General features: G+C 41.9%; 1 protein-coding gene across 1 annotated transcript in view; it reads right to left on the reverse strand.

Annotated features, from left to right (window-relative positions):
• Positions 1-3095: 3095 nt before the first annotated feature.
• LOC140994437 (transducin-like enhancer protein 3-B) overlaps positions 3096-20728 on the reverse strand; it is a 36723-nt gene continuing 19090 nt past the window's right edge. Inside the window, 14 exon segments of the mRNA XM_073464057.1 lie at positions 3096-4490; positions 6352-6428; positions 8210-8360; positions 8492-8639; positions 8807-9054; positions 10155-10404; positions 10497-10573; positions 11139-11311; positions 12517-12652; positions 13600-13755; positions 14172-14222; positions 14986-15108; positions 17721-17778; positions 18672-18877. Coding sequence (XP_073320158.1) covers positions 4383-4490; positions 6352-6428; positions 8210-8360; positions 8492-8639; positions 8807-9054; positions 10155-10404; positions 10497-10573; positions 11139-11311; positions 12517-12652; positions 13600-13755; positions 14172-14222; positions 14986-15108; positions 17721-17778; positions 18672-18877 — 1962 coding nt within the window. The 3' untranslated portion in view covers positions 3096-4382.

Here is a 20728-nt window from a genome sequence, read left to right on the forward strand (position 1 = left end):
CGTGGGAGGGGAAGAAAGACGAGGAAAAGAAAAATACATGGCGACGGCTCAGGGCCATGAGTCAGTGAAACAGGATCACAGACATTAATAGTAAAGATCATGAGTAATCTAATGACAACATACGTGACGGAAGACAAAGGATGCTGTTTCATAATTATGTCCGTTCATTCGTGAGACATTTTATCCTCAAATCCTGTTTCACAATCAGCAGTGATATCAGCACAAAGCCACAGATTCACAAAGTTTGTCTTTTTCTCAGGTGTGTGTGGGAGTGTGTGAAATGTGAGTGTGACTGAATGTGTCTGTGTGATTCAAGTGAGGCAACAGAGTAGTCACTGTGTGTGTGCGTGTGTGTGTGTGTGTGTGTGTGTGTGTGTGTGTGTGTGTGTGTGTGTGCGTGTGTGTGTGTTTGTGTGTGTGTGGTTTGCCAAGCCACACAGATCCTGGTCTGTGTGTCTCATCCCTCCCACCATTACTCCTGTCAGCAGGCCTGAAACCACAAACCATCCCGTCTGGAAACAAAGCCATTAACTCACAACAACCGTCTCCCTCACACATTCTTACTTCAGTTTAGATCTCCTCTCTCCGTCACACTTCACTTGTTCCATATCAGTGTGTGTGTGTGTGTGTGTGTGTGTGTGTGTACTGACAGATACGTTAGCAGTCTGTGTGTCACAGCCATGACATTTAACTGTTCCCATTCCCAAGAATTACACCAACAATAACGACTTCATTTCTTTGTCAACAGTGGCATTTGGTCACTGTTTTTTTTTTTTTTGTTTGTCTTTTTCATAACAATCCAATTTTACAGGCACAGAGTGTGTTTTTGAATTTGTAGTCTGAACATCAAACTGGACTGTTCATGAATACAGAACAGCACCCGGATGGTCAAGTACATTTTAAAAACATTGACTGTTCGGCTCTGGAATCTGAGGCACTCTGATGAAAAAAAAACATCTAAATCCTTTATTGAATTATTGATAAACCAACACATTTTCCCACTCAATAACACAGACTTCCATTATGCGTAGACTGAACAGTCAGTGTTTTAAACTTTACTCGATGATTGGCCTAGTCCTCGGAGAGCACCTGATTTTTTGCTTTTATATCACGTTATCACTGTTCCTGACCCACTGCAGCACTCACCACGTTTGTTCAAATGTTTACACTGGTAGATAAATGGGGAGTCACATGAGGAGATCACTAATAAATAGGCTATTTTTTGATAGCCTGTGAGATCAGTAAGGAAGGGCATAACACAAGTTATCTCTGCAAAAATGTGTCAGAACAAAACAGCTACAGCGAAGGGTAACATGTTAATCAACCTGCTGCCGTACCTGATCCTTTAACCTTAATGTAGGTCTGACTGAGCAGAACCTCACTGTGATTTGAATGTAATCAGTGCAAGACGGTTAAAATATAAAAATAATGACTTGTAGCAGCCAAACTGTGCTTTAAAATCAGGCATAATAACATCATGAATATTAATAGTAAAATAATATTTTGAAAATGTTTCAGTCCACTTTCTGTTGAATTATCACTGATCATCACTCGGCCGTTAGTAACAAAACACAGTCTTTTCTTTGCTCAGATTTACTTTGTGGTAAAATATCAGGAAATTAAGAGAAAAACAACAAACATGATTTTCAGTTGTGTGTCCGCTGTAACATTTCTTTACATTTAAACTCATACAACAACAGGTTCAGAGCGACAGTCGAGGTGTTTCAGATAACAGCTTCTGTTGGTTACGTAACGCTCACCAACATGTCGCAGCAAGAGTATGCCAGTTAAATGATTTCAAACTCTGAATGTATGTATTACATCGACCTTCATACAACTGAAGGTAGCAACTTGCAGTATGGCCTAAAAATCTATTTCCCCCACAGAGACATCTGTAAAACTGTTGACAGGACACAGAAGTTTTATATTTGTAAAACTGTCATCGAGCTTAGGGAAGGGGTTTAAAAAAACTTCTTGGGCGGGAACTTGCGGACAGGTTCAGGAGAAACTCTACTGTGCTTATTCTTTGGGCTGCAAAACCAGGAAGTAAAGCCAGAAGCTAGAACATGTTTTAAGTGTTTCTTGTCTAAGCCTGCAAAGTGTTTGTTTTGACTCATAAACAGGTCAGAATTTAACAAAAGATAGTGATGATTCATCTCATCTGCAATCTGAACATAACAAAACACCAATATCTTTCATTCTGTGTTTTCCTGTTTAATCAGAGATCAACATGGAATTTGCTAAATCGTGACGTCACACAGACAAGAGGACTGAATGAGTCACACTGAGGTGAGTCAAAACATATCCTTCAGACAAATACCAGTCTTATACAAACCTCCGATATGGGTTACTTTGTTAGATACAGAAATTATCTGACGTTAGAGGAGATTTGAGTTTGTTTGTTTTTTTTTTTACCTTTTTTTAAGCCTCCTCCGTTTCCGTTTTAGATTAGTGCTGCTCAGGGTAGCCAGGATTTCAGAAATATTATATCATGAGTCACTTTGTTGCTCCGCTCTGCTAACCTCAGAAAAATCTGGTGAGGTTTCTAACTTTTTTTTTTTTAAAATACCTGGATGTTTCAGTTACTTAATCCAGACAATGGTGTCGTCTTCAAATTTTATTATTGGAACAAGTCGTTCTGAATGCTGAAGTATTCATTACCATTTGTTGATACATTAAAATATATCGAGCATAAAAACATTCAAATCATGGATGCTTTCTAAACTAAAAATAGTATATTTTCTTTTAATAGCTCAATAAGTTGTTTTTTTATGGACCAGACTATTTCCTGGCCGGGATCAGGTACTTTCTGGAAGCGTCCTGTTGATGCCTTGATGTTGCCAGGCAACATGGCCGGACTAGCTGCTTCCCCTCTGTTTTCAGTCTTTAAGCCAACATTACCTTCTCATGATTGTAGCTTCATGTTCAGCAAGTGTTTCCAAAAATGTCTGTGTACCATTCCTCTAACTGTTCGATGTAAAGTTCTCTTTAAGTTGCTAAAACTCCACATAACACACAATAACTGATGCTTCACACAACACGCAGGCCTTCAGAAGAACATCAGAAGTGGGTAGGTCAATCACAAGGAAATGGGCCATTCTACAAAAACGGTTTTATTGATTTATTAACAACTGTACATTTCTTTTCAGTGCTGACAGCATTTGCTACATACTTTGGTGTGATTCAGAGGGACGGCTGCGGGTCGCCCCTTTAGTTCTCTTCTGGGAAATGCTGACAGGATCAGGAGCACAGTGTGCAAACCAGAATTCATCACTGTCGTCTTCACGTCAACATGGGAGACACTTGATTTACTAATTAATGATTTTGTCACCAGTCTCTCTGCTTCTCCCCATCACGGCCGACCAAACATGTTCCAGGAATATTGATAAGATACAAACGGGGCCAGAGTGATCCCAATAGCACAGATCGGACTGTTTGAGGAATCAATGGTGCAATTCAACATCCAGATTACGTCACATTAGCAAAAAGCACATTGTCACTCAGTTTGTGCCTGCTGCAGTGCTTCTGCTGCCAACTGAGGTCCAAGGGTTAGGCTAAACATTAAACGTTCCCATCTCCCACAATCTAACAAGGTAAAACAAACAGGTAGGAGGACAGCACAGACAGATGTACACTTTAAAAAGGTCTTTTTATATATATGAATTAAATTTACATCCATCTCTTCTCCTGAATCATAGCGTCCCACTCGGTCCAAAAGTGGTCCAAACCAGCCGAGGCGCCGCCTGAGTCAGGACTCCACATGTTCATCGTCCGGTAAGAGCACTGTGACAAAAGGCCATTTTAAAATCTCCACGAAACGTTCTTCTTACAAGCTTCATGCTCCTGTTTGATGTCTGAAAAAGTCAGCCTGGAGAATGTGCTTTAAGAAAATCAAAATTGTTAAAAAGTTCTTATCTATGTTCTGCTCTCCCACTCAGACATCATGGCATAAGACAGAGTGGGCCAAAAAGATCATCACAAGTACACCCAGGACATGAAAATATATATATTTTTATAATATATATAAAATGTCTTTATTTAATCCGATATGTACACTTTTCACAAGACGTCTGAGGAGCGATGTCCTCAGAAATGAAGCGCCGCTTCATCAGGTTACACCCAAATATTCTCAAGGAAAAACAGAAAAAAATTCAGAAGTCACAAAAAAGTGTAACCCAAAAATAAACCGAAACAAAAAAAGGACAAAAAACTTCTTTCCAGCACGAGTATCCTCAGGCCAACAGCTCCATTGATTTCCACCAGTTTAGTTTTCCAGATCTGTAGTCTGTCTCAGTTTGTTGTAGTCCACAGACTATGGTCAAAGGGGAAGTAAAAGTCATCTCATCAGAAGTGCTGAAGCAGAGCAGGAGCCTTGTTTGTCTCTAGTAGATGACCTCGTAGACGGTGGCCTTCTTGTCACCCGATCCTGTCACGATGTATTTATCATCTGCGGAGATGTCACAGCTCAGGACGGAGGACGACTCCTTCGACTGTGGATGTAAAAAAATAACAGTCACCATTAAATCCTCTATGTTCATCTTGATCATATCATCAGTCTTATTAGGCAGGATTAACAATTAAAGTTCCCTTGAAACAGCTAGTGGAGAGTTTTAAGTTTTTTGTTTTACAGTAGCCAATAGAGCTGGAAGGTTTTTGTACTGTAATCAGTGAGGCCTGGCTCTCAGGAACACAACACTCTGGTGACGTCCTTGTCTTTATACATCCATGGCAGCACCGTACATATTAAGAAAGCGTTAATTGGACACAGTATGAGTGTACGCCTCGAGCGCAGGATAAGTCATGTACTTTTTCAGTAGTTTCCAGGCTATTACAAACTGTACAATACCACTAGGAATACCTACAAGATGACTTTTTTTAGCCATTGTTGGGCCTGAAACTGGCGTATTGGTGAGATATTGAACAAGACGTGACTTCATGACTTTAACATCATGACAGGTGTAAGGGGACGTGTAGGTACATGAACCATTTTTCAGATTTTTTTAATTTAGTATAACTACTGTTACAAATACTTATTCAACGGATTTAGCTGTGGCTGAGATGTTGTCCACTGACTAGACCTATGAGATGAGACTAGATGCCAGTCAGATTAGCTTATATAGCGAAACAAAATCATAAACCAGAGCTGGATGAGCCTGAAGTCTGAAAGCATTACAGTTTTACAGAAAGTAAAAATATCACTAACTTACGTAGTCTTGACTGAGTTCAATGTTAGGAAACAACTACTGAATTGTATTTTAAGGTAATGAGAAATGAGCTGCATTTGTCTTGATTGACATTTTGTTCTGTTACTTTATATTTGAGTAGAGGGCTAAGGATAGGCAGATGGCCGCCCACCATTGAGTCCTGTTCTGCTCGAGGTTTCTGCCTGTTAAAAGGCTGTTCTTTCTCGCCACTGTCACAAAGTACTTGATCGTGTGGAAATGTTGGCTCTCTGTAAATATATTAATTAAAGAGTATGGTCTAGACCTGCTCAGAATGGAAAGTGCCACAAGATAACTTTTGTTGTGAATTGTGGACACTATACATATAGTTTGATTGAGGGCTGCAATGAATACTTTTTCAATCAATCAATTGTTAGTCTATTAAGGTCTCTAAGGTAAAAAAGATGAGACATCAACTGTTTTGTTTTGTCTGACTAACGGTTCAAAACCCAAGGAAATACAAAACAGAGAACAGCAACAAAACCTTCAATTTGAGAGGCTACAACTTTTTTTTTGTCTGAAAGAAATCCTTGATATAATTAATAGGTTATGAAAATAGTTGCCAATTATTTTTATGTCAGTTAATCAACTTATCATTTCAAGTTGGAGGACCAAATGCACGCTCCCACTCATAAACAAGTGATTAACATGTTTTAGCTTTTAAAGATTTACTGTGTCTGAACTGTCTGCATGATTGATGACAGCTTTATTAAAACAAGAAGGTTCATGTAACAAAATACTAATCTTCAATTTATTTTTAAAATATCCTCATTAGTTTGGGAGACATTGAGTTTTCAGAGAATTGAACTACATCTCAGAAAACTGAGTTACAATCTCCTTGCCTTTTACATACGACAAATTGTTATCAGGATCCACAGATGATTACATCTAGGCTGAAAGAGACTGAGATGAACCTTAAAGCTCCTAACATGACAGCAAATGGATTTTGAGACAATAATATGATGTCGAACAACAGTTAGTCCTTTTATTTATTTTTTCGACAAAACATAATATATAATAGAAACAATACTACTCTGAGAAATGATGTCCTCGTCCTAATTTCAGACCACTGAGGTTATTCAAACTGTAATACCTTTATACCTTTCAGCTGAAGTGTGTGTGTGTTTACCTGGAATATGCTGGCACCATAAGGAGTCCTCCATGCATTGAGCAGGTTGTCCTTCCCTGTGCTCACAAACCATTTTCCTGCAAACATACAACAGACGTGCTGAGAATATAGTCTGAAGGTATGTGTACTCACACACACCGTCGTGTTTGTCATCACTGAATAAAGATTTTTACTTTCAGCTAACGTGATGAATAACCTCCTCGAAGGCCATAAAAACCTCAGAGGAAAACACCAATGCATTAACAATCCTAAAATGCTCATAATGAAGGAGACTCACACCATTTCCACTCTGATAATTATTTAAATCACCCTCTGATTAATTACCCAACTGACTAGCTGGCTAATGATTTAATTAGTGACAGCAGAAGCTCTGAAGCAGCGAGTCTGGTCTGAATTAACCAGTTCTGTGGTGGTGGTGATATGGAGCAGTGCTGTGGGGGGTCCTGTGAGGGGAAATGAATACTGACAGTTCTGGCTAAAAGGCGATAGTAAAACCTCATTTATCTGAGCCTTAAACTTGAAACCAGCTGCTCTGCCCGACAGGCAGAATCATCCAAACTGAAGCAGCAATGACAAATTCCTCTAATGAGCCCATTTGTAAAATAACAGCTTCCTTACAGCTACAAGTCTGCTATGTGTAATTTAAACTGTACAGACAAATCTGACATGTGAACACAAAACAAACGCTCATGAATAAACAGCACTCATCAGAATTCTGACAAAAAATGTTCCGGAGCAAAAATAAACATGTTTAGTCACAACATCACCCTTCAAGTGACTCAACAACAGTCACTGGATGTTTTAATCATTCCAGCATCTACAGAAAACAAAGTCATCTCCAGATGATATTTTAGGCAACACAACCCAACAGTAACAAACTGTAGAAGATATACTGATGCTATAGCTAGTGCTTGTCTGGACTGCAAAGACAATCTAAAGGGACTGTAGCAAAATGATGTCAGCAAAAACCAGAATTAGACACAAAGAAATCTACGTTCATGACATTTAACAACAGGACAGTAACTGGGATTTTAACATTTCTCCCAACAGAATCCCTCCCACCCACCAGCTACACTACAACCAGTATTTATTCATGTAATTATTCAATTATATTATTTGGAAAAATGTTTCTCTCTACATTATGGTCTAAATGGTGTTTAAAAATCCTATCTACGCTGCCAGGCTTGTAATTCTGATGGAGAATACTACATCCCTTTCATTTTAGCCCAAAGACAGTCACATTTAATTTAGTCTTAAAAAAAACTCTTAAATATCACAATTAGTCTCAAACTGTAATATGGGTATAAATATTCAGGATTGACTGACTGTTTTTTTTTTTTTTGGATTGATACTGATTATCAGTTATCAAGGAGACTGATAACTGATATATGGAACTGATATTCATTTGCAGTAAAAGTAAAAATCTCAGTGTCAATAGCCCTGATATTTGGCCGGGCCAATAATCAGTCTATCACTATTAACTAATGTAGATTTCTCCTGACCTCCATGTCCTCAATTATAGCTACTGCTCTGCTCAACAGTCATCCAATAACCATCAAGTCTGGACTGATGGCACCGAGTGGTGCCAAAGTATTTTTCTCATGCCATCATATGGCAACAACATTCGAGTTTTCCAAACTAAAGTTGAGAAGTGTTGGAAATTTTGGTCTAACGTGGCCAAGATCCCAGGTCATGGTGTCATCAGAATCATGACAAATCTTATTCTGACACCCATGAAACTCAACAACAATTTAAAAGGGAGCCTACCAAAAAAAACCTCCTCTCTTCCACTAAAAATATTGTTTTTCTTCCCTGTAGGTCGGTGTTTGTGTGCTCACATGTATTGCCTGTGACTTACCACAGTAGGCGAACTTGAGTGAGAGGACACAGCTCTCGTGCAGGTGCAGCTGGTACTTGTCAGGCTTGGTGTGGTGAAGCACCTCCACATTGCTGCTCTCCATGCCCACAGCCAGCCACTCTCCAGTGGGACAGTAGCCAAGCGAGAAGATCTGTAACAAGGAAACAACACAATCTGATCAGCATCAAGCATCAACTATATTTAAACTTCAGAATAAAGCGTGTTTCACAACCAGCAATCACCTAAACCACTCTGAAGTGGGTGTGAAAAGCTTCTCCCTACCTGTGAGGTAAAGTCGTGTTGCTGGAGCTGCCGTCCCTCCCTCAGGTCCCAGGAGCGAACAGTGTTGTCGAGCCCTCCGGTCCACAGTTTGGTCCCATCATGCGAGATATCGATGCAGCTGGCTCCATCTGTGTGGCCCTGGAACTGCCTGCAACAACACAAGACACCAAACATCAAGTCAGAAACAGAGGAGACAGCCTTTCCAACTCTTGACAGCAACCATTTTGTTCTTCAAACACAAAGAGCTGTGTATTGAAGAATGCCTGGGGCACATTCCAGCTGAGTGAGTTAGGCCTTAACGTTTGCCACACTGACCTAACGAGGGTCTGGTTGTGGAGGTCCCACACAGCGATGTTTCCATCTGAGCAGCAGGAGAAGCAGACCTTAGCGTCGGGGCTTATGGCCAGTGCGTAGCAGGCTGGAGCAGAGGAAGTGAGCTCGGCCTTTATGCGGGGCGTCTGTGAGGCCAGGTCCCAGATGGTCAGCGTGCTGGCCTCGCCACCCACGATCAGGGTGCGGCCGTCAGGCAACAGCTTGCAGGAGCGGATGTAATTGTCCCGGTTCTAGAAGAGGAAACAAATATCGTGACTGGATGTCATTTATCTGTCAATTCTCCAACACATTAAATGTCTTCGTGAATGCGACAATTTCAGATTAAAAGGGACAGTTCACCCCAAAGTCAGAAATACATACTTTCCCTTTTATCTGTAGTGCTGGAAATCCTTGTAAAAGCTTGAATTTTAATGTGGTATTTTCTATATTTAAAAGGGGCTTGGATTTAGGATAAAGTGCTTGAAATGTAATATTTGTTGCATGGGATTTTGGGATCATTTTTCTTAAATTTTTCACCCTTCTGTGGAGTGAAACATAACATCTGATTTAAAGTGAAATAATAATTGAGTTTATATCAATAAAAAATATATATGTACTGTCCCTTTACGAACAAACTCAATTACGATTCTGTTGAACTAAAGGAGATCAGCAGCACACATCAGTGTATCAATGTCAAGACCTTCTCTATTTAAACTTGAGAGGAGCTGAGTGAAGTTTTTCGGCTGCTGCTGACTCCGTTTCATGTTTTAGTGAAGATGTGGATGTCAGCTTTAACAAGAGAAGCAGGGAGAGAGTGGCTCCAAGAGAGCAGGAAGACAGATCAATAGGACTGTGGAAGAAGCTCTTGGTCGAATTAAAACAGCACGCTGATAGCTTTATAAGACCCAACTGCACTCTGGACGCACCTTAAGGGTGTTGGAGGCCATATGAGTCGAACGGCATGAAGCCGAAGTATCAAAATGAGAAATGGGAGGCAGTTGGGAGGAAGTAATGAGCTGGGTAATGGCAGACAGGGTTGGCCAATCAGAACATCATTACTCAGCAGGCTTTTTTCCCCCCTCACCCAGGATTATTTCAGCACAGCAGCGAGACACTTTGCTGAATTATTCACATGTCTGTCTGTTGGGATCTGGGGGAAAGCTACAGTGGGATGTGGAGTCAGGCTACATTTGATGCTCAAGAAAATCTTAATGAAGGAGACCGATTGCAGAGACCTCAACATGAGCACATTATGTCTCTGCTCTGTTTGGACGCCTTGTTAGTACTTGAAGCATCCACTGTAATAACATTCTTCTGCTATGACTTCTAGAAAACATTAACGAGTAGTTACCAGGCAGTCGAGTTGGGACACCGGGCTCTTGCTGCCTGGTTGGCTGATGTCCCAGATCTTGACACAACCCTTGCCACCGGTGTAGACATGACGTGTGGGGTTGCTGATGGTGACGGCGCACACCACTTCCCCGTGGCTCAGCGTGTTGATCTGGCGAGCGTGTCGCGGGATGCCCGGGCCTATCAGTGCATCTGGAGGGAAGGGCACGGGCTGCATCTGACCATCCGCACTAACGTGAAAAGAATAAGCTCTGCAGAGGACAGAGGAATGAAAACATGGTGAGTTTGAAAGTAGGACATATGTGCTATCTGTTAATAAAAAAAAACTAAATCCAACACTCACGGTTTTCCTCCAGAAATGGACGTGAGGCTGGCTGGCAGGCCTGGAGCTCTCATGTGAGGATGAGGGTCAAACCCCGCCTGCATGAGCAAGAAGAGCAAAGAGTTAAGAAACAAACCTGCACAGATAAATTAGACTAAGCTAATATTCAAATTGAAAACTATGCTTCACTTTATCTGCTAACGCCCGGAGGAACTCTTGTACCATCGTTTCCAGGCAAATCCCTTGAAAGGCGCAGATTCAGCTTCACTGCATACTGAGAAGCTTTACACAAGGCTACAACATCCCACTTGCTAATGCTAATGAACGCCTGGGAGATTTTCAAACACGGAGATGCATTTTGGGGGGTGAGCCTTTTTTAAAGCCTTTAGAATGCTAACTAACTGACTAACATCAAAGTAAAGGAGCCAGGCCGTCTTTGTACTTTCTCATTATGTACACACAACAAGCTGCAGCCAGCCAAGCAGAAATATTCACAATGAGTTATGGAAATACACGCTGAATGCTTAAGTTACTCAAAGACTTTACAACCTACAGCCACGAAGGATAATTCATACAGATGCTGCTGAGGGCTTGTTGTGTCAAACTGATGGAGGTGGAATATATGAATGAATATATGTAAAGAGGAGAATCTGGAATAGTTACAATTGGTGAGCGTCCATAGGCGGCAGCAGCTGCAGCACTCATCTGTGGTGAGATGAGACCAGGATAGACGCCTGGGCTGGTCAGGGATCCGTTCATCTCATGATGACCCATCATCGCAAACGGGCTGGCGTAGGAGCCCGCAATGGACAGAGGTGTACGAAGGGCAGAGCCGGCTAGAGAAGAGAAAAGAAGATTTTAATATATTTATAGAAACTCTGCAGAACAGAAGACAATATTTAACAACTGGAAACACAAATTCCTTTGTTATTCAATTCTATCTGTGATATTATCGAAAGCTCCAGAGCAGATACTAAAAGAACCTTTTTATAGATTATTTTGTTAACTTTTGTTTCCACGGTCATGAATAAACTTTAAATCACAGGATTATTTCATCATCAATGAATCTGCAAATAAATTGGTCTATAAAAATCCCCATCAGAGTTTCCTAAAACCCAAACTGAGGTCATTAAAATTATAATTTTCAATAATTTTCCAACTAGAACTCCAGAACCTCAGAAAGGTGTTCGAATTGGCTCCTCTACATGCTACGATTACCCATAAAACCTGTCTCTGTGTGGGTTCATAAAGACATTAATGTGTGTCTTTGGAAAAAAGCATAACTCCAGCTCTAGTCATTTTTCAAGAATATAGCTTACTCTTTGTCAGTCGATGATTTGTTTTAGTTTTTAAATTTTCCTCCCACTAAAATCATAATTATGTCCCTGTAGAAATGTGGCAGTGCCCCTATCTGCAGAGACCCTGCCCTCTGCCTGTATTTTTTTTAAAGTATTTTGCTGTATTCGGGAAATTTCTGGGTGTCAACCTTTGGGCACTGTTGTGTACCCCTAGCCAATAACGGTGCTAGATCAGGGCTTTATTAATCCAGGTTAACAGCAAGTCTCTGTCTCTCCTTTACTCTCATGCTGTTATGGATTACTGTGTTTCTGTTTGACTGAGAGTGGGGCTGAGCTACACACATACAAGCAGAGGAAGAGCAGAGAGGCAAATAAAGAGCCAAAGTCACACCCTTTCCTGTTTACCTCATGGGACCTTATTTCGGAAGATATGTTTGGTAGTGAATGGAGAGAGAGACAAATCACTTTTTGATCCTGTTTGAAGTGTGCCATGAACTACACATATGATGTTTGTCATAAAACGAATGAAATATAAGACTGTTTGTGCTTTAGGACGTAACCACTGTGAAACAATCAGAAAATGCAACATTATTTATCTGACTCACTACTTTGTTCTCTCTTGCTCACTGTACCACTGCTGCTCTCTCTCAGTCTCGACCATTGAGCCGGTGTTTACCACAAACAACAACAAATCCTACATTGTAAGCCTATAAATGAGTGTGACAGTGAAGGTGTTTACATACCTAACGCCTCCATGCCAGGTGGTTTGCCCATCGTAAGAGGCCGCAGTCCTGGAGTGGTGCTGGTTCCTGGTGTTGGGGCCTCATTTCTTGGTGTAGGTGTGTTGGACTTCAGGCTCGGTGTAGATGACTTGTCATTCTGAAACAGATACTATTTAACCTCTGGGTGCAACTTTGTTTAATGTCCTTTTACTCACAGTTGTAAGTTCACATACTCTCAGACACACACACGAAAATGAAACAGTGTCCAAGCCAACAGTTAAAAAAAAAAATCCACCAGTGAGTCAAAAATACCCCCACTGGCAGGGAAATCCAGAGTGACAATCTAAGTGGACGGCTCAAGGTAATCCAATCTAACACTGACACGTCATTACAGCCATGTGTGTGTGTGTGTGTGTGTGTGTGTGTGTGTGTGTGTGTGTGTGTGTGTGTGTGGTGGGGGTAGAGGCATAAACCTTTGCTTAGAAGTCAAGCTTGTTAAGAGTGGCGAGACAAGCAAGATGGTGGGCCAAACACTTCTCTCATAATTAATCCATCTTTCATCCTTTGCAGATCGAGTTCAAGGACTTGGGAGGGGGGGTGACACAGACTAATGAGGGACAGAGAGAAGCTGGGTGTCATGCGAGGTGGAGTGTGGTGATGTGGGCTACAAATCTATCCTAATCCTTAACGAAATGGTTTATGTAGAACCGATGCATGAGGATTGTTTGAGCCTGGTTAGTGAGGGCTTCAGTATTAGAGAGAAAACTGGGGGGGAGGATGAGACGAAGCAAGAAAAGAGGGAGACAGCAGTTCCCTCGCCGCTGTGTCTCGGGGTTATTTACAGCCTTGGGTCGAGGAAGAAATGACCATTTATTGGGTAAGCCATAAAGGAGATTGAGAGGAGTGAGCCACAGGGTTTGATTTCCTGAGAGTGCATCCACCCTCTGCCCCTTCAAGCCCCTCATAGCAGCCAACTGCTAAGCCTCCTGCGTATTAGTCCTTCACAGACACCCACTCCACTTGACAAATGCCCTCTAGTCTGTCAGCTCACCCTTCACCCCCTCCACTGTAACCTCCTCATTTCATCTTCTCTCTAACACTCACATGGGCGTGGTCCTTGGCTTTGGAGGACGGCGTGCTGCCCGAGGAGGCGACCGAGGCAGGGCTGTTGGGGGCAGCGTCCTTCTTCAGGACTCGTGATTTATCCAGGCCGTTCTCTGGAGGAGAGTGAGCCGGGCTGACTCGAGGGGTGGCCGGATCCTACAGAGTTAAACGAGACAGACAGAGAGCGAGACTGAGCAAACAGACCGGAGGAAAGCCACTGGCATGTACATGTAGGTCAAACAAACTGGGGCCTCATGTGCAAACACAGATAAATATACCCGTGCGTGCTCGTACGCTGCCTCATACACATACACACACTTTTCATTCACCTGTCACTCCCTTTTCTCTTTGTGTTCTTTGTCTTACTTTCTGCATGAATGGCAAAAGAAATACAGCAAGTAAGCACACACTCAGGACACACACACACACACACACACACACACACAACCAATATTATGACAGACTCGTTGCTGTGAAAGGTGTCGAGGCTTCGACAGGCAAATGACAAAAGAGAGCTGTGTTTGGTTCACAGTGAGGAATGTGGCTGAGCAGCTCGGTTGAAACAGTCTTACCTCATTGGAAACATCCACCACCAGGTCGTCACTTTTGTCTCCGTCACTGTCCTGAAATCAAGGATTGACATGTTTGGTTTACTGGGAGACCACAAACAGTGATACATTTACAGTTTTTTGGACCACTAAATCAAAATGAAAGACCACACCAGATTTATGGACTTTGAAACCTGTTTTTACTGGAAAATTGAGCAAGCCGTATGATTTGTTTATTATTTAAGATACTGTATATAGACAGGAAATCAAACTGGTAACACTTCATTTTCCTAATAATCACAATTTCTTGAAAGTTTCCTGGAAAGAACTGGGTAACTTGGTAGTATAGTTATATAATTATAATAATTATAGGGAAAAACAGACAGTTTTGAGACTCTTGTACATTTATTGATATGCAGTGGAATTTCACTCAAAGAACCAGTCCACTTGAGCTCATACAACTCATAGTAAACTTTATTTAACTAACTAAAATATGCACCAGCTTAGCTTTTAATTGCAACTAATTAATTGGAAGTGTACCAATACTGTCTGTATTTTACCTATATTTAGAGCCAAATTCAATTTCTTTCCAGTACACTTTCTAGGACTTTAAACCCCATAAAATGAATCAATCCCAAAACTGTGATGGTCACATCATGACATAACTGGTAATAAACCATTTTTGAATAGTTTTCCAGATATATATTGGTTTGCTTTATGTCTGTCCTGAATTCTTACATTTTTCCCATCAAGAGTGGTCTCATATAATGAGTTAATTAAAATTCGAGCAAAAACAAGCTCAGGACCCCACAAACAATAACAACCAATAAACACTCACATATCTGCTCATGCTGTCTTTGTCATCCACTTTGCGTTTCTTGGAGTCGAGGCCGTAATCTGAAGAGCCGCGGTGCTTCTCGCTCGCTGCCCGCAGGCTGTCTGACGGCGACACAGAGTTATTCTGCCAACAACAATAACATGCAACCAGAAAACATCAGTCTCCAGTTCACTCTGAGTGTGATTTACCTTTGACCATTAGTATCCTCAAACAACTGTCAATAACCATATGTGTACTGAATATTGTGTAGACTTGCAGCTACAGCCAGCATTGTGATCTTGCTCCATCTTAACCCATCCTGACATGACATGGCATGACAAAATGTGTGCAAGATGTCAGTGACTAAAGAGCATGTCCTGTGAATGTTTTGGGCCTAAATGCAGACAGCAACAAATTCGCAGGACCCAGAAAATCCAGAAACTACCAAATGGTGTGTTTAAGTCCAGACATGGCTCTGGAGCCTTTTCGTTTGTCAGAGCTGTGACAATATTGACTGTAAGGCTAAACGGACAATGCTCCTGCACTGATTTGGGATAGAAGGTGCAGAAGAGGATTCTGGGACAGCTTAGCCTTTCTGCTGCTGCTGCCAAGGCAATGGAGCAAGAAGGAAACAGACGGGGCAGCTGAGCAAACCCACAAACACACACAACGCCTTTAGAAGACAAAAGCATTAACTCGCAAGCTAGGTGATGCATGGGGCAGACCAAGCAGAGGTGGAGAGGAAATGTGAGGTGGGAGCAGAGAGCAGCATGGGATATTTACACACACACAACCTGACATCTAATCCTCTTGTAGACCCTCGCAGTGACCTGGTCGGAGACACGCTTGAAGCAACTTAAACAATTTAAACCAAACACAGCTTACATTCCTGACTGCACTTTTTACATCTGTGTTGCATGCAAGTACATGTATATAACAACAAAAGTTACCAGGATCTGACTGTAAAACCAACGTTAATCACTGCTATAGCGTCCCTGAGTGTGTGTGTGTGTGTGTGTGTGTGTGTGCTGTGGCAGGTCAGTGACAAAACAGCAGAAAATGACAGCAGAGTTCATGAAAATCAACCAGAATCACAAAAAAGAGGATGGAAAGAAAGGGGCCATTGAGGGAACCTGGACAAGAGTGCAATGTGAAGACACAAAGAGGGTGTTGCCAGCAGAGAAAAGAGCCATGAAAGAGGCAAAGTGAGAAAATGAAAAAAAAAAGAGGAAGAAAGACAAGAGAGCAAAACAGGAAAGGAACTTGGCAAGCAATGAGAGCGTAGCAGTGTGGCAATGAGTTCTCCCGACTAGTGGGAATGCCCGGACAGGCTGGCACTCTCTCAGAAGCTGCAAACAGGGTTTTTGTAGTCTGGGCACTGGCGTGGTGGGGTAGCACTGCCAAACAGGCCGACAGGCAAGAAGAGAGGGAGGAGGAGGAGGGGGCGAAGGCGAGCAGACCCTGAGGCCAGCCCACACTGTCAGGCAGCTCAACAGATCCCTGCCTTCATCAAAAAAACAAAAAGATATGATGAAAGAAAGAGAAGGAAGATTTGTTGGCTGCAAATGACAAAAAGAGAACGAAGAGCAGCAGAGGAAGGTGAAAGTCTGAAAACTGAGTGAAAGGATGACATTAAAAAAGACCTGAGCTGAGGAGAGTGACAGTAAAAAAAGCACTGGTCTGGCAGTTTGGCACACACACTCGAACCACCACCACCAGCAGCCAACCCAGCAGCAATCTGCCATTTCCACATCCCTCCTTCTCCAGTCAAAATATGGAAATTTGTTCAGTTACTGTTGTGGAAAAGAAATCCACAGAGTTTTAGTCTGGCTCGGTGTGAAGATGCTGTCCGACAGATAAAAATCTCCTACAGCATTACAGCCTGTCTGTGTATCTGAGCCTGTGGCCTTTAAAGGATTGCTTAGACTCAATAACCCTGCACTTGCCTCCAACTCTGGTATCAGATGACCTGAGAGGTCAAGAGGACAGGAAGACTGCGTGTGGGTGTGTGTGTGAGTGTGTGTGTCTGCAGTGGGGAGATCAGGTAGGGTAGTATGGCAGCCGCTCGTCACCATACGAGATGGGGGAAGAGTTTGGGTTCCCTTCAGACATGAGTGGGCTCATTCAGGATGGCCAGTCAATGGGAACTCAATCTGGCTGAGCAGATCCAACAGAGCGTTACGCTCCAGCTAACTGAGAGCTTTAAGCCAGTCCAATAAACAAGGACTTCAACATGAGAAGGAAGAGAGAGCGAGATAAAGACAGCGAGAGGAAGAGGGGGAGAGAAGAAGTGGTGCAAAGGAGTAAATGAGTGAGATAAGAAGACAAAGAGTGCAGAAAATAAAGATATATACAGAAGAAAAGGAGAAAGGCAGATAAAAGGAGCTGAAAAGGATTTAGGTATTGGACACATGCAAGAGTGAATCCTCTAAAGTGGTGAGGGAAGAAGAGACGGAGAGTCAAAGTCGCTTTTAATTGTGCTGAAATTAAAGGAGGTAGCTGACTGCTAATCCTCGCCCAGTGATTGGAGTCATTTTCCACCTGGATTAGATGGCGCTGGCTTATTTGGCCAGACTTCATTATTTGATTTCAGTCAAACCCCAGAGTACAAAAATGTGTGTGTTCTTACACAGAGAGCATGAATTTCTATTGAACAGTGGGCTTAAAGTCTATGTAAAGTACACCTAATCACCAAACACGGTGAGCCAGACACCGGCAAAGTCAAGACACACACAGGAGACGGAGAGTCAACGTACCGTGCTCGACTCGCGTTCTTTCAGAGGAATGGCCAGGGGCGAGTGAAATGATGAGGGGCCAGGAGGGACAAAAAGCAAAACACAAATTAGTACGGGTGTCACCACGACTCAGCACACCAATCTGACAAGAGTAATAACATCATTTTCAGCAAAAAGGATTACTCTCATGCAGAATTAATTCTGCTACTCCTTTCTAATAAGACACATTTAATAGAGAAGCTATAACTAATAGATTTATTAATGCTTAATAAAACATTTACTGATGCTACATAAATCATCTATAAGCCATTACTGAGGTCATCTTGAGTATTTGGTTGTGAAAACTCAGGTGGTTATCCAGTGTATCTGATATCGCTGTGTTGGTGTTGTTCCTAGAACCTCATAATTAACGTTGCTCCAGGACCATCAATTCAACCTGGCAAAAAGCAACAAAAGCCTTGTTTGCACAGGACTGATATCATCACTGGAAATCTGTGTTTGGCGAAATAATGTAGGTAATATTCTGTGAAATTTTTATTTTACAAATTACAGACATCGCAGATTCGCACAGGATTAGGATCCCAAACGTCCTACACCATTATTACAAATTTTAAAATCGTGACACCCCTAATATCTATGAGGCATTAGTAAATGATAATAGCCAGTTATAAAGCCATTAGTTACAACATTTACATCCTTTATATAGAGTGACTAATTAGAAAATGGGACCTTAATTTCTAATGACACAAAGCTACAAAACGTACTAAAACTCCACCAGCAGCAGTGTTCAATCTTCTACAAACTCTTTCCTGTTTCCTGTATAAACTACACTTTTACCTCTGTACATAAATCATACAGTGACTTGTTTCTATGATAAATGTATCTGGCTTGTAAAACCAGTTCTTGGCGGGTACAAACAGCCATCAGTACTGCAGCCCTGCAGGCGGTGTGTGTGGCAGGCTGTGCTCCTCACCTCTGTGCTCCAGGTCGTGGTGGTTCTTCTCATCCTTCACAGGCAGGTGTGCCTGGCTGCCAAGAGCGCCCAGAGCCAGCAGGCCAGAGCCAGCGCCCGTCACAGGGGGGAGTCCGGGCGGCTGCAGGCCTGAAGGGTGTGGGGGCAGCTGTACCGGGGGGCCGTGGGCCGCGTGAGAAAGGTGCTGAGCCTGAAGCTGCTGCTGCTGTAAACAAACACAGACAGACAGAGGACAAGTGGGTCGGCTGGGAAGTGAATCCATGAATGACCGCACTCTACTCGTGCATTAGAGCCGGCTTTGACAACATTTAGTTCAAGGCCAAACCGTTTATGCATAATAGCAGCCTGACAGTGACTGCCAACATGCTGATCCAGCTCATTCACTGTGTGAGGGGAAAAAACGGATTCTGTTCATCGCTGCAGACGTTCAATGTGAATATCATCTGGCTCAAAGTGTTAGACAGCAGAACACATTCATTTACAAAACATTTCTGTGTCATTATTATTACACAATCTCCCATTCTCAACATCTTTAGCATTTGGATGTGCATTATAATCCTGAAATTGACCATGTATTAATATCATGACGCAGCAATAGGTCATATTTTAACAACATTTTTGCTGATTTATCACTTAAAAAATATACCCAAATTATAATACTTTGTTTAATGAGTGTGCTAGGACAGCAGTGCAACAATTTTTTTCATCTGTCAACTATTTTTTTGGATTGCTTAATCAACTCTAGTCTGTAAACGCCAGAAAATAATGAAAAAGGTCATTAACGCTCTCCAGAACCCAAACTGATATAATTAGATGGCTCATTTTGTTAGTCTAAAATGCAAATATATTCAATTTACAATGATTGGAACAACAAACAGAATATCTGATGGTGAACAAGAACTGATGTTGAATGATGAATAGCTTCAGCCCAAAGTTGACTGAATCAGCTCTGTGCAGAGTTTGTGCCTCCGAAAAGACCTTTAGGTTTACACTACACCTGATACTCTTCAAACTTGGGTTGGGCGATAAGCTAAAATTTACTAACCAGCAAACGCCAGCATAACAGCCAGCCATTGCAGATATATTTGTGCTACTGTGTTAACTCACTGAACAAGTCCGTCAGCGGCCCTCACTTGTTCTTCTGAGGCAGACTATAACCAGCAAAATATGATGACGAAAATTGTCAAAAAAAATCAACCACAAAACTGCAATTAAGCTCGCAGGATATTGAAAAAAAAAAACTGACATTGCGATATTTTGGTTTCCTGCGATGTGAGTGCAATTTATTTAACAACCAAGTCAGTCCAATTTCTTCTCTTGTTATAGAAAATGAGAACTGTGCGGCTTTTGTATCAAGCAGCAAAAAGTTGTAGCTGGATGTTCATTTGTCTTACTTAATAGTAAACGTCCTGCGATGTGACTATTCCTCATGCACACAAGGAGATGTGATGCTAAAACGATATATTCCTAAAACCCACCAGTGACAAGCTCATCCAGTCACGCCATCCCTATTTCATACCTCTTCACTTCTGCTACACGTGCCACTGTTGCTTTACAAATTGCTTCTCGTTTCTTATTTAAAAAGGTACGAGACCTTTACGTGACAACTATGTTTGACTTGACAACATGTCTCCTCTGCTCAGACTTGCTCACGCCCCAAACCACTGCGCTTCAATCATAGCTGGGACAGTTAAAAATCAATACGTCTACACTCGAAAACCTCAAAACCTTTCAACACTCTGGAAAACCAAGCAAGCGTGCCCACTCCTGCAAAATGCTGTTAAGCACAGACACAGAGGAGAACACACACACCTCCCAAGAGGCCGTGGAGGTCTGTGTGTGAGAGAGGCAGCCAGAGAGGAGTGAGTAGATAGACAGGAGTTAAATAGCCACTCAGGAAAGAGGGAAGCAAGTGCTTTAAAACAAGGTTAAATAACACTTAGCACATCCATCAACTGCCTCTCCAAAAAGAAAAAAAAAACATGATTGCTATTCTGCTTGCTAGATAGAACTTCAATAACCTCATCCATACATTCATTACATGAACCAGACGAGG

This window comes from Pagrus major, chromosome 4 (assembly GCF_040436345.1).
Source record: "Pagrus major chromosome 4, Pma_NU_1.0".
Classification (NCBI taxonomy): domain Eukaryota; kingdom Metazoa; phylum Chordata; class Actinopteri; order Spariformes; family Sparidae; genus Pagrus; species Pagrus major.